Source organism: Dromaius novaehollandiae, chromosome 3 (assembly GCF_036370855.1).
Source record: "Dromaius novaehollandiae isolate bDroNov1 chromosome 3, bDroNov1.hap1, whole genome shotgun sequence".
Lineage (NCBI taxonomy): Eukaryota > Metazoa > Chordata > Aves > Casuariiformes > Dromaiidae > Dromaius > Dromaius novaehollandiae.
In genome coordinates this window covers 29,997,822-30,012,838 of record NC_088100.1, presented here as the reverse complement: position 1 = coordinate 30,012,838, position 15,017 = coordinate 29,997,822, and the positions used below count along the sequence as shown (strand labels likewise).

Below are 15,017 nucleotides of genomic sequence, written 5' to 3'. Positions count from 1 at the left end.
CAGGGTTAAGTCTGATTTAAATTTATTAGCAATAGAAAGGATTTAGGAAGTTGCTGGACCTCTAAACAGTGATTGGCTATTGATAGGGTCCTCACAAGCTTACTTTCCTAGTGATGTCTTCATCGTTCCTTTTTTTGATCCCTGCTAAAATGCTTCGTGCAAAACTAGGAGTGTATGAAATACAACACGTGAGTGCTGACTTATCTCTTAATTTCTACTTCAGTATAGTCTGAAACTTCTCCGAGCTCAATGGTCTTACCTGGAAAAAGTCCGTGTCATTATAGCAACACTGGTAATAACATGGCATTTCCTGTTTCCTAAATTCTGCTGTATCCTGATTCCTATGTAGGTAGTATATGCTAGTTATTGCAGTATCCATCACAGAAAGGCTAGTCAAGGCAAAAACCTGATTGGGTATTTGAGAATATAGTTTAGATCTACAGGCATTTTTATTTAAAATGGACAAAAATGATGAAAACTTTTGAGATAAGATGCTAATGTCAAGACCTGGATTTATAAGGGGGAAAATAGGAACAAGAGGGTAAGGGTATTCTGGGACACATCTGAAAGGAAAAAGATACTGGCCTTGCAACAATAAAGAGTGTCTGTTGGCATAAATAGATGGAAAAATGAAAGCCTTCAAATTCTAGTTTGCTGAAGATTTCTTTTACACAGCAACGCTATTATGGCGCACAAGCAGAGCATGACAGGGCAACAGCAATGGCAATACTGGATTGAACCAAGAGATTCAAATTCTGATCTATGAACTCTGGAGTTAAAAACAAGTTTGAATCAAAAAACATTAAATAGAAGAAAAGTTTTGAAATCTTGGTATTCAGAATATCTGTTCAGTATTTTTCAGTTCATTCTGCTAACCTACACAGTGTATTTAGAATGAATTTAATTTTAATCCTTTCACAGATAAACAGAAAGGGAGTTGGACTAGTAACTTTCCCTCCTGTGACTAACTTTTTTCTTTACTTTATCTCATTAATACTTCATAATTTAAATGTTGCTTAAAGTATCTTTATATTTGGAGGTCAAGTATTCAGAATAAACAGTGGTGCTTCATAGGAGTAAATGTCCAATCAAAAAAGGGTTTTCAAATGAGACTAGTTTTTTGGCCAAGAACTTAAACTTCCTTTTTTAATGACTTAGAGCACTATAATAATAGTGAGTGTGTAGATGCTAGAGATGAATAACAAAGTAGATTCTAATTTAGCATCTCACAAAAAAATCATCAGAATGGTTAAAGTATAATAAACTTAGATAAACAAAGGGGTATATACATGGATTTAATACTGAGAATGCATTGACGATATCTGCTGCTGATAGCAGAAGAAATATTCTGGAAAGTGATAGGCAAACAATGAAATTATAGTTATCCAGTTTTCTACGTGAGGAAACATTGATTTCTTTTGCTGAAGATTATTTTTGTATACAAATACCAGAAATGAGTTTCTTGTACAATGTATCAATGCATTTCTCTTCTATTAATCTTAGGTATTTTCAAAGTACCTGTTAGTTTAGTATTATTTTTTTTTCTATAAAGAAAACATCTTGAACTTTAGTAGTAGAACTACTTTACCAAAACCATTATTTACTATTTTTTGAAGTTTCATTATAGTAAAAATCAAAACTGTATTAAGCTTCATTTTTAGATTCCCACACTATTCATTTTCTTTTTAGTTACAATTGCCTTTCATTTCCTCTCTTCAGTAGAAAAAAACAAAGAAATAACATGCCATCTCTTATTGACTACTGCATATCACTAAACTCCATATCTTTTAGAGGTATTGTCTCAACAATTTATGTATTTGCCAGAGGCTTTTCCTCAGGATATGTCCTTAGCTGGTTCCTTGTATAAAAATATTTAAATCTTATTATATCCCATACAATCTACACAGGAACTCTTTAACTCCATTCTTAACATTATTAATTTCCCAGACTGTTCATAATTTCACTTAGAATAACCCAAATTTATAATTTTTAAAACAAAGTAGTTACAGCATTGACTGGCATCTTTTATATATTTTAAATAATTTTTCTGTTTAAAAAGTATTAGAACATAATAGCATCCTATTTTGGAATCTATTTTTGGATATTCAGAAAGCATATCTAATATATGTAATACAAGCAATCCAGTAGCTTCTTTTATGCACTTAAATGGGCTAAGCCCTTGACTTCCAAAGTAACTGAAGTGATTTTGAAGTTCTCAGGTTTTCCCATGTCATGCCAAAATATTTTATACTATATATGCATACTAAATGAGTGCAAATGGACCAGGCACCTCAGAGGCAGTGGAGGGGAAATAGTGTAGCACTTAGAAAATACTTAATATAACTTATTTTCCCTTTCATGAATAAATACATTGAATCACTTGGACGCTATAGAGCAAGATTAACATGAGCTACCATTTTTATCTAAGATAAAATTTCTAAAATTCTTTGGTTTTGGTGTTTCAGTCCTTTAGGGTGAGCTCCCTAATAATTTTATCATAAATTTGTCATAAATTTTAAATATTTTGCCCAGAAAGCTACAGACTTCAGTTAAATCAAATCCTTCTGTTTCTTTAATACTTTCGCAAGATACATCCTACAATGCTCAGCCATGCCTAAAACCAAAACATTGGTGAGGGATTTGGATAACCAAATGATTCTGGTAGGCAAAGCATAACCAGTACTTCAGAGAGATGCTGAAAAGAAAACCTGGGTGAAGATCCTTTCTGACCCTGCTAACCCTAGAGCTGTTAGACGCATGAGCCTGAGTACATGAACTAGCAGTGGCAGACAGCTGAGAAGTGCAATTCCCTGTCACCTCAAAGATTTTTTTACCTGCTAGATACCCTTTCCCCACAAAATTCAATCTCTGCTATTTGAGAGATGTTCTGGAGAAAGGAGTTAGAAAAATAATTAGCCTGTTCTGTACTGGGAGAAAAATGCTGTTAGGGACTGCATGTTGCCTCCAGAAGCCCGGAGGCATAAGATTTGATTAAAGTCATTGTGCTGAGGCACATATGAGGCAGCATGGGTATTTGAAAGCTGATGCTAGCCATTCTTTTCTCCCTGAAGAGAGAGAGATGTGCAGAGAGCAGGACAAGTAGTATAGTTGCCTTGTTTATTCAGAGTGCTGTGTGAGAGCTGTACAGTGTAACTTCTATTTAGTGAGAATTCAGTCAGACTGAGTTGTCTGGAGGGAGGGAGATTGCTCCTCCTCTGAGAGCAAATGAGGTTTGTCTGTCTGGAGGACAGGCTGGAGCTTGCAGAGAGTCTGCAGCAAAAGCACAGACTGGGAAAATCCTCAAAAAAGTTGGGGGTCTGCCTGCTGTAGGAGGGAAGCGCTAAACTGAGCCTTGTAAGATCATGGAAGGAAAGAGATTTTATTTGGGACCAAGAGTATATAGTAAAGAATTAATTCAAGTTAGAAAGCTCTTGAAAGCTGCTGGGCTGCAAAACAGGTTTTGGAGAGAGAACGCTATCCATGCAAGTACACAGTGGATAGAGAATACATTTGCTTTCCAGTTTTTTATTTAATCTATCTATCTCACCTTATTCTACATTTTCAATATTTAAAGTTACCTTTTTAACATCTGGTTATTTTGTGTTCTAAACAAAGTCTAACTTTAAAGAGTGGGCTCCTTTAATGTCTTTTGGGAAGTCACTTTAACAAAAGAGGGACAATACAGAGTCCCGTTGAAAAGAAAGTTTTAGCCTCAGGGAGACTTGTGTTTAAGTTGCTTTGTTCTTCTTTCCTTTTTCTCATCTGACTACCTACTTTGTTCCTGCTCTTGTTGCCAGAGCTCATGTTCCAGCTCTTATCGATCAGACAATTGATCCAGATAAAAAATATGTCTGTGATGTTAGCAGGATCTGTTTTCAGCTGAATGATTTCCTTAATGCAAATTGCAGCTTGAATATGAGGGAGAGCACAAGGGAAGGAGAAGGAACAAAGGAATGGCCATGGAAAAAGGGCTGGAACTTACCCTCCTGCCTGAATTGCCGGTCAAACCACACCCATTGATATATAGGAAGTGCCGGTGAGACAACTCGCACTCCAGCTTATCTACTGTACATATTCTTATTCCTCCCTTCGCTTTCAGAATTCCTCCAAGTTGTTAGCTTAAAATGCGTCTTATTATAAAGACCAATTTAACTTTCCTTCAGAATCAACTCTGAACTTATGCTGTTATTCTGCTGATGGTACATGATGGTACTCTTTTAGAGCAGTGTAGTAAAGATCTTAGTTCTGCATTGCTGGACATGTCAGAACTCCCTTTGCCAGTTAATTTCCAGAAATTTAAGAATATTGAAAATAGACTTTTTCCTTGCATATCTGTCTCAGCATACGAAAAATTCTGCATTGCTCTTGTAAAACAAAAGAACAAAACTAAGCTGGTACAATGCCAGACAAATTTGACACTTATAAAATGAAGAATTCTGGGAAAATCATTTTGTTCCAAATATTTTGCTTATCTTCACTGCTTTCCCTTGAGTTTGTCTGTTATTAATGAGATTGTCAGTTTCTCACTGTCAGTCTTTCATAGTATTAAAAAAATGCAGAGCTTCTATGTAAGTATGTATGTGTCTATTTAGGTAAAATGAGAATTTAATGTAGCAAAGATCCAGATGCATTTTGAGACCTGAAAGGAAATAGAGAGAAGTAATAGATCTCTTTTTTTTTTTTTAAGGCTCAGAACTCAAATGTTGTTGGAAATACTAAATACCTATTAATTCTAATGACAGCTTTTGTATAGCTGGGTTTTAAGTTGAAAGATCAGGTGCTTTTATCTTTTTAATATTAGAAAGTTCAGCTAAATGATTTTACTCTATTTTGTCGCAATATAATGTAAAAAGAACTTAATTAGAATGAAAACAAGTCAGTCAACCAAAGCTCAGTAAGTTGCATATTTATTTTATATTCCATAAGGGATAACAGTTTTTCATAAACTTCGTATGAGCCAACAGAGAATAACCAACTGCTTTTTTTCTAACAGTGTAATTGAATGCAATGTATTTAATTATACTAAATTGATCATAATAACAGTTAATAACAACTTAATACTGCCAATTAGTTTGATACAAATTGTTGTTTTACAGCCTCTTTAAGATAAAAGCTTAATTAGTTAGTCATGACGGATCTTGGGTACAAATCACATAATGCATCTTTACAGAACTCTGCCATCAAAGGAGACATTCAGCAGTTAAAATTTAGAATCATCACAGAGACATAATGATCTATTTTTCTCAGATTATTTAACTAAATACTGAAAAAAAGCCGTCATTGCTAGTCTCTCTCACTTTGTGTCTCAGAGTTTTTAGTCTCACTATTAAGAATGAAAGTTTTCTGCTTTAGCTTCTGAAAGAAGTTTTTCTCTCAGGGACAGAAACATAAAAACAGCAGAGAAAGATTCTAATAACTTGCCATATAGCTACAATTTTTATTCTACATGTCACGGGGTAATAGAATCATAGGAAATTCAGACTGGGAGGGACCTCAGGAGGTCTCTACTCCAACCCCCTGCTCGAGGCAGGGTCAGCTATGGGGTCAGACCAGGCCGTTCAAGGCTTTATCCACTTGGGTCTGAAAACCTCTGAAGATGGAGCCTGCACAGCCTCACTGGGTGAGAAGTCCAAGTGTCCCAGTCTTGGAGTTGTCTCAACTGCCCTTATAAAGCCTTAAGAATTTTAAAACCTGTCCTGGCTCAAAATTGATCCCACATTTTAAATGTGTATTAAAAAACTGTAAGTTGTTTGTCTGTGAAAATAGTTCTATTATTTTGTTACTATTTTACAAAAATAAACATTCTACTGCAAGGAGCAGACACAGTATGAAACCAAACAATGAAATTTTTTAGATACTGACTTGGAACAGAGGGGAACAGACTAGTCTGCTCTCATTCTTTTTAGCTAAGAAGTCTATAAAGTAATGATTAAACAAAGTAAAAATGAAATATGTTTCTGAGCTCTAATTGGTTGTCTTCAGTAAAGTCAGGGAACTTGGGGATTGATTTTTAAAAAAGATAATAATAAAGCTGCCCTTTAATTCTTGTACTTCACAACTCGTGTTTGATATAGCTGTTTCAAACCTGTTGTTGTTTTTGCTTTGTTTATTGTCATTGTTTAGCATGATCACATTTAAAGTGAAATTGTTAGAGACAGGTGAAAGTTTTAATCTGCTTTCTAGAACAAGAGGTTTCCTTTCTTTTCAGGAAGACAGATTAGAGAAGCTTTATTCCCAGCAAGGCTGCAAAGCATGACTGATACTTAATATTTTATCTGGACGTCCCCTTCTCCCTCCCTGTTTGTTTTATTATCTTTTTATCTTTTTTATGATAATCCCAAACATGTTATTTAATCATCACTGCCAAATGTCAGCAATTAAGAGCATTATTTGAAAGGATTTGGATTTCATGTATGTACTGCCATGTTTAGGCATTTTATCGCAACAGTAATCAAATGATTTTCTGACCTTTCCATCCTTCCAACCTGAAAGGCATTGGGCAGTGGATTTAATTCTTTGTAGACAGAACTCATCTTCAAGTTGTAATTAATAGGCCAATATTTAATGGTTACATTTATGTGAGTACAAATGATGAATCTGTGAACTGTCACTTCTGGGTTGGACTGAGGCACAATTGCTGGTAGCTTAGCTAGCAGAAGTGCTTGAGAGTTGCTGTATGCATTTCCACATTTATAATTGTGCAAAAAGCTCCATCTTCTTACTTGACCTTTAAAGGACCCAATGTGCTGATTGTAGAAGAAGTATTTTAAAAGTCTGATGGAAATCTCATAGAGTGCATATACTGTCAGGCGATTGTATTATCAGCAAATGCTTAACAATAATGTTTTAAGGTTGTTTTTCTAATTTGGTCAGACCCTGCTAGATTCAATCAAGCACTATTAAGGGTGCATGGCTGACGTTCTAACAAGCTTAAGGTGAAGGCAGCTCACGTTATTGAATTGCATTAACTTATTTTCTGACATAAAGTACTGGAAAATAATTGTAAAATATATATGTAAACAAAAATATCTCTGCACATCTCTCGTATAAGCTATTGAGGACTAGCTAACAAATATATCTAAAGCTATTGTGAAAAGAATTAAACCTGTAAATAGAGTGCTTGTCTAATACAAGTATACACATGGTCATGTAACCAGTTACAGTGTTAGCATTTCAAAATATATGGAATAGTAACTTCCTTTCCATTAGCCCAGCTGTAAATGAATTTTAAAAAATCAAAATTGAAAACTCTGTCAGTCAGTTCCCCTTCTGACCCTCCTCCCCTCCAGTCTTAAGAATTACATTGCATTTAAACAAGTCTGATTTACAATATTTCAGAAAGATTATTATCCTATTATTATCCATTTATTCATAAATATTATTTCCTTTTATCAGGAAGGGAAAAAATTTTAGGAATTTAAAAATCATTGATTCTTCTTTTGAATTGTTACCAAAACTTCCTGTTATAGAATGAATACATCCAAGATGTCACACGGGATCACACTTGGGAATGCTTCATTATTGTAAACAGAGCCACTGAGAAGGTTTAGTGGAAGTATCTCAGTGTATGAGTTACACACACCATCAGCAACCTCTGTCTGTGAGCAAATAATGAAAATTGGGGGCTGCAAAACCTTGTATATGTGCTTACGTGTATAACGCTTGCATGATAGCTACAAGAAATGGTAGGAGCACATTCCTTACCCTGATTGCAGTTTTGTCTATTATTTTCTCCTGTTTTTTCTCATTCATGTTAGGTATTAATCATCAAGTTTCAAAAATCATCTGCTTTTTGTAAAAACTGAGATAAAAAAAAGACATTATACCATGAGCACTTCCCTTTAAAAGTTTATTTTTAGTCCACAGAATTATAAAGGCATTTTTATTTCTGTTCTTTTATGCTGATTTTTATGAACAAAACTGTGTTTTGATCCAAAGTTGCTTACCATAGCATGATCAAGCTGTTTTGCTTTGCAAAAATGTTTATAGTCCATGTTGGCATATTTTTCTGCAAGTATCACAGAACAGGCTTATTCAGAAAGCAAACAGAGAACCGTGTATGGATGTGGCTAATATAAGTTTCCTCCCTCTCACTGAAAAAGCTGATAGGAAAAAGAGCTTACCAAATAATTTGTGGGATGAATCTTTTCTATATCATTATCTGAGAGAAGAAGAAAAAATCTTTTTTCATGTGCTATGTCTAAGTAATAAGTTTCAGAAGTTGATTTTGCATTACCAAAGATTGACTGATTTCTTGCCTTATCTATAGCATCTTAGCTAAATTACAGACTGTTATTTTATAGTTTTGTTTGGTATATGCTATTTTTACATAGATTTCTTGTGGCACCTGTATTACAAAGGCACTTGAACATTTTTAATCATACAACTGATTGAAATCTGTTTCTTTGACAATGAGCTTCACCAGAACTCTGCCTGTTTGTTGTGCACAGAAAGGGATAGGCTGAAAGAAATTCTTACCTGAGAGACTTGTTTAGTTCTGATATTTCTTCACTGTGCTTCTTATCATGAAGACAGAGTGCTTGCTGCAGTTGGTTGTGGAAATGAGCTTTACATCAATTAAAAAAAAATAGAAGAAAACCAAATTATTTACCTTGCACCTTCTCTTTATTGTTAGCAATTAATTCATGCATTTTAGGCTTACCTAAACTGAAGTCAGAGCTGGATTCTGTACTGACACCATTAAGAGTGTGTATGTGAGGACAGGAGAGGGGAATTGGAATTTATGTATTAATTTCAGTGCCTAATATTGCAGTTTTGAATCTTAGATATGATGCTTTAGAAGCTAAAGATTAAAGGTTATAATAGGTCTGCACTTTCTAAATGCAGTTTATTTTAAATTGCTTTTTTGATTATCATTTTTTCCTCACCCAAAAGCAGTGATATTTAAAATATTTCAGGTCAAGAGATAATCCTTTTCTTTCAATCTACAAAGTCTACTTGTTATTGTTAAAAGTTGTCTAACTTTTTTTAGTCAGCCTTTACTATTGGTTTTGGCTTTTTTAGCAATTACGCTGTTCAGATTTACAATATGACTTTGTTTTAATGGAAGTTCAAACCCCAAAGACATGCCAACTTACAGCTTGTTAATCAAACAGCTTCTTTTATGTTTATAGCCTTTAGTATAAAAAGAGCTATTTACTTGATTTTCTTTCTTCATTGCTTTAGTAACAGCCTAATTAATTTGTCAGATAGACAGTAATGTAAAGTGTAACATGGTAGTAATATATGTCTGTTTCTAAATTTATGCAGGCAAGGCATGGTACCATGTGAAGCAGAAATGTCAGTCCTGGGGATATCTACAAAGACAAGCGTGCCTAGCAATTTTTGGTCCAGTTCATATCGGCTTGAAACAGGATCCATATTTGTTGGTGGTTTGCCTCATCCTTATGCAATAAAGCAGGTATTTTTTTCTTATTATTTATTTGCATTCAAGATGTTTATTATTTCAAGAGTGGCATATTGAATACAATATAAGTGAATAGATTTAAACTCTGCAAAAAAACACTACTTTCAGTTGTTTGAGGATTACATCTAAGGGATGAATGCAGGCCCTTGCAGAGTCTTGCTGGTGCCTGGGACTTTGGTCAGTGGCCTGGACAGAAACAGCAGTGTGGTCCAAAGTGATGATCTGCAGTCCTGCTTGCCTTGAGTAGACTGAGTTAGGGAGCAAATATGATCAGATTTAGAGGACGCACTTGTCAGCTCAAGTGCTAGTTTTATGAAAATATAGAAAATATACCTGTACTGGCTTCCATACCCAAAGAGGGCCTCTGCTTACTTGTGTGCTGAGAGAGACAGGTGTGTCCGAAAATGGACCAAGAGAGAGTTAATGTGTGGAATGGCATTTGGCATTAGGGAGAAGTATAGGGTGGGAACATCTGAAGCTGTAAGACATGTATGTGGTTAGGGTAAGGTGGTATGTAGGGCTAAGAAGTATCACACAGTAGGACTAGCACAGAGTTAGAGAAGAATTGGGTTGTGAAGGTGGTAAGGAAAGTACGTGTAAGGTTGGGGAGAAGGGGGTCATTACTGCTTTGTTTTTGTCATGGGGGAATTTGGGGTAGAGTAGCCACTAAAACAGATCCTAAGTGACTTCTAATCTAAAATTTGTTTACTAAGCAGGATGGGTATAACAAACAGTGATTTCTATTCTAAGATTTCTATTCCATGATATTCACACACTTCACACTCACACCAGTCAAGGCCCCAGCCCCAGTGGTCCAGTGGAGACTGGTGCCACGGAGTCAGGGGAACTGGGCCCTTACTGCAGCTGCTGGCAGTGTGTCCCACATGCAGAGCAGTTCCACAGTGGACTCAGCCTTCTACACTGTGTCACATGTCCAGATATGGAGTCCCCCTCCATGCCCAAGGGGCTATTGTCTTGACTGCTTACTGCTTTTTAGAATTAGATTGTTGGCATAAGGTGCCAGTGGCCTTGTTTGTCATGTAGCCCCAGGGCAATCTCTATGGCTTTCCCTATATCTAATGCCAGTCAGCATTGCTGCCTGAATTACTATCGCCCTCTAGTCTCGTGACCCAGATGTGAAATTGTTCACAGTTACATAACAAAGTTTATCTGTGTGTCTTTATTTGTTTCCCACACATAGTGGAATATAAATTGTTAGAGCTGGGTGGATGTGGATGTCCAGGTCTCGTTTATCTGAGCAGTGATCTCAAGTAAATCTGTGCTTGTTTTCCCCGTGAATAGCAGAATCATGTAGTCAGAGCAGGGCAGAGGTAGTCCGTATCTCATTAATCTGAGCCATGTGTTTATGTTGGCTTCACCTGTGACAATTGTTTTAACCTTTTCATTTCTGTTCTGTTCTTTGGTAAGTGAAGGTCATCTTATAATGTGTAATTTCAAGCACAGGTGTGGTTTTGATGCTGTTTTGATAATATAGCTTGTCTAATTACTTTCACCTTATAATAAATGGTGTAGTAGCCAATAATCAGAAAATACTGTTGAAATCTAAATTAAATGTTTCTGTGAGTAGATGCTTTTAGGGTTGCAGAATACTTATCTGAAAGTAAACTTCTAAATAGCATGTATTGGCATTAAAAGAACTCCACAAATAGCATTTACAGTCATCTAACTCTTTCTTTTAGTTTAGACAGTTTGTTCATACTCAACTATCCATCCATCTGGAATATTTTATCCTGTGAGCTGCATATAAAGTTTCATTTACTATAGAAATGTGTCTTCAAGGAATATTCTATACTAATAAAAAATAAGAAACCAAGATTTTTAATGTTTAAATGACCTTTCTTGTAGAAGTTTAAAGAAACATTTTAGGGTATTCCCCCAAAGAATTTACAGTAAAATATTAAAGTTCAATCCAGGGATGTATCTAGGAGAAGGTAAAGAAGCAATTTATTCAAGGAGTATACTTAATAATATGTATATGAGAAGGAAGTTGGAGACAGTGAATGTCTCTCTACCAGCCAAGAGAAAAATAAAATCCAGAACAAGAAGTTTAACTCACATAAGTTAGAATAGCAATAAAACACAATTGTTTAGGTGTAATTTACTATCAACACATTTTGCCTACAGATGAGATAGACTCTTAAATCAAGACAGGCTCTCTTTCTTTAAGGGATGCGGCAGTTCAATAGATTATTCCATTCTTGATGCAGGATTAATAGGTGAAATTTTATGGTCTGTGTTTGCTAATTAAGGTGAGATAGTAACGACATTGTGGGGCATATCTGCAAGCGGTTAAGCTGATGATACTTTAGCTCTATTAGTACTTGGAGAGTGTATGCTGATATAACTTCCCCAAAAGGTAAAATTACACCTTTAATGCCTTGTACACCTCTCCAGTTTTCCATAAAACTGAGCTGAAGTTTTTTGTAGTTCACTGCTTTTTGTTTGAGATTACCTCAGCCTTTTTATTTCACTTGATTTTCTTTGCTCCTCTGTGATTTCTGTGCTCATTTTTATCTTTTCTTAGTGTCTCATTTTCCCTAATCTTTACTTTTTGTAGCTTTGGGCAAGTTTAATTTTCATTGGCTTCCCTCTCAAAGTGTGTTGGCTGTAAGCCACATGCAGTCTATAAGGGCTATTTTTTTCTTTTTGTCAGAGAATGGAGAACAGTCTGTCCAAGTTCTCTTTACATTGGCTTTTCAATCCCAGCAGTAGAAAACCACTCCAGGAAGCTTCTTTCTCAGCAGCTTTGACCCGGGCAGTCAGGTTTCTGTCATAAAACCTTCATCATCCCTGAAACAGAAGTCTGGTTTTGACCTTGAGACTGCAGTTTGCTTCAAGGGAGATTTTTTTCTCCAGCTGAGACTCAGCTTTTCCATTCAAATGCTCTGATCACTCCTGGAATCAAGTCTGATAATGATTCCTGTGATATCTGTGGTATCTGCCTAACAGATTGTCTTATTTCAGACGAGCTCCTTCCTTTGCTAGAGTAGCTTGGTCTGCTGTTGGCTCTCCTACCTTCCAATATAATGGAAGTTGCAGGGAATAGTTACTTCAGATCCTAGGCTGCCTCAGCTAAACACACGCTGGGCTTCATTGACAAGAGTGTAGCCAGCAGATGGAGGGAAATAATTACTTCCCTCCATGCAGCACTTCTGAGACATATCTGGAGCCCTACTTTGGGCTCCTTGCTGCAAGGAAGACCTTGCCAAGATGATTAGGAGACTGGAGCACATGACATATGAGGAGAACCTGAAGGACCTGAGTTTGTTCAATTTGGAAAAGAGAATGCTAAGAGTGAGGATCTTATTGCTGTCTTCCCTATAGTCCCACAGTTGGTAGCTGAAGACAGGGTCAGACTCCTCTCACAGGTGCCCAGTGAAAGAATAAGAGCCAACATTCACAAATTGCAGTGAGGGAAGTTCCAGTTAGATATTTATTAGAAAAAATAATAATAAAAACCCCACAGTGATGTGTTTAAACACTGGAACAGGTTGCCCAGAGAGGTTGTGAAATCTTCGTTCTTGGAGATAGTCAGAAATTATCTGGACAAGGCCTTGAGCAATCTGACCTAACTTTGAGGTTGGTCCTGCTTTGAGCAGGAGTTTGGACTGCATCATCACCAGAAGTTTCTTCCAGTCTAGATTATTTTAGGATTGTAAACTCTATCGGTCAAATGGCCAGTCTGAATTGCATTTTCTTTGTTGCAGGTTATTTCCTGCCGAAATTCAGGCATATTCAAAAATCTCAGCTATGCTTCCCTACTTAAAGCCTTCACCACATAGTTAGACTAATGTACTGATCCCCTTTACGTATCTCATTGCTGATCTTAGTTGTTATTTTTGCTAAATATTTGATTAAGCTTAAGCCATATCAGTCTGACTTCTAAATCTAAGTTCTTATGACACTTACTATGCAATATCTTCTTTCACATTCTAATAGCAAGAAGCACAGCTATATCTCTTCCCATTTTACTTGTGTTGAGTTCTTCTACAAAGTTTTTCTATTAAGACAGACATTTATGATACTAAGACCAAGCCTGGGCCTAAAATTTAGACGGAAAAGATTAGAGAAATCTAGCCTCCCAGAGGGTCAAGTGACTTGTAAATATTTGCTATTCCAGTAAAAATATTGGAAATTAATACATTTCTAACAGGAGTCAGCTTTGTTCTCCCAGACATAAATGAAGCATGCAACATTATTTGTCTCCTGAATAACAAAGAACTTGCTGGCCTTTAAGTTTCCGCTACTGGATACTTCAAATATGCTGATAACAAGTAGGCTCTGTTGTCTCTTTATGGTAACTGGATTATTCTGAGAGGAATATGACAGTCAAAATTTTCCATTGAAATAGAAGTTCTCTTTAAAATTAAAACAAATAGGTACATGCGTTCTCTAACAATCCCAAACTGATTGCAAGCCACTAGTGGTTTTCACTGCATCTTCTTGACAGGGACTTCTGTGTAGATTTGCACTGGCTTCAAGACCTATGGATTCAATTCCGTCTTCTTATATCCTGAGTAATTATTCCCAAAGTTCTCATAATGGGAAAAGGCAGCAGTATGAGAAATGCAGACAAACTATTCCAACAGTTCATTGTACTCTGTATTTTATGTAGAAGACATGCTGAGAGATGAGATCTTTGCCCAGATCTGTTCCACTCCTGCCTCATTCTGTTTGGAGAGAGCCTTGCCACGTTCCATGTGGCCTGGATGTTTCCACTTCAGACATCTGAATCATGTGCAGCATTACCTGCTGTTACAACATCTCGTTTATCTCAAACACATGAACCTCCAAAGGTTGTTTTATTTCAGAATACAGGGGTTCTCTAAAATGTTACTGTACAACATAAAATACTTTAATCTACTACTACAAGTGAAAGAGAACTTTTTGGGAAGGAGTCATCAAAGGAACTTTTATGTTGGGTAGTGTCTTATAAGTCCTACACAGCGTGGAGACGCCTGTATTACTTTTCCATAAAAATGAGATCTTGTAAAATTCCTTATTTATTTGGATACTGGTAGAAGCTAAGTACTGACTCATGACTGTTTAAAAGCTAAGAGATCAAGACAAACTATAGCATTTCTAATAAAAGTCACACATCCAAAGTGTTCCACTCCAGTACTTTAAATTCATTTTTATAAGGCTTATGTTGTTAACCTGTAGTCATTGTGATGCCTATTTAAACTTGAAAGTATTTTTTTTCAATTTTCAGTTAAATACTGAATACTTCAGTTACTATACTGACTTATCTCACTAATAAGAAAAACATGTACTGTTGGGTTAGTACCAGTGTTAGGGTTGCTTAGTAGTATCAGTATTAGGGTTAGTTTTTAGATATTTCTGAATTAAGTTTAAAAAGGTTACATCCCAACTGGAAATGAGACTACAGTTTGTCATCAACAGTATATGTTAGTTGACTCTTTTTTTCTGATCTGTTTAGGAACTGAAAAGAAACATTATGTGGAAAAAGGAACTCATGAACTAAGTGCTTGTGTTTTTGCTTAACAATTTAATGCATGCACGGTTCTCTGATTTTTCTAGCTGATTTTATTAGACGTATTTGTACATA

The 15,017-nt window shown here is 35.9% G+C and overlaps 1 protein-coding gene across 1 annotated transcript in view; it reads left to right on the top strand.

Moving 5' to 3' along the window:
- Positions 1–15,017, top strand: part of EYS (eyes shut homolog) — a 909,330-nt gene that overhangs the window by 622,305 nt on the left and 272,008 nt on the right. The window contains exon 34 of the mRNA XM_064508633.1: positions 9,271–9,421. Within this exon, the coding sequence (XP_064364703.1) occupies positions 9,271–9,421 (151 nt within the window). The remainder of the gene's footprint in view (positions 1–9,270; positions 9,422–15,017) is intronic.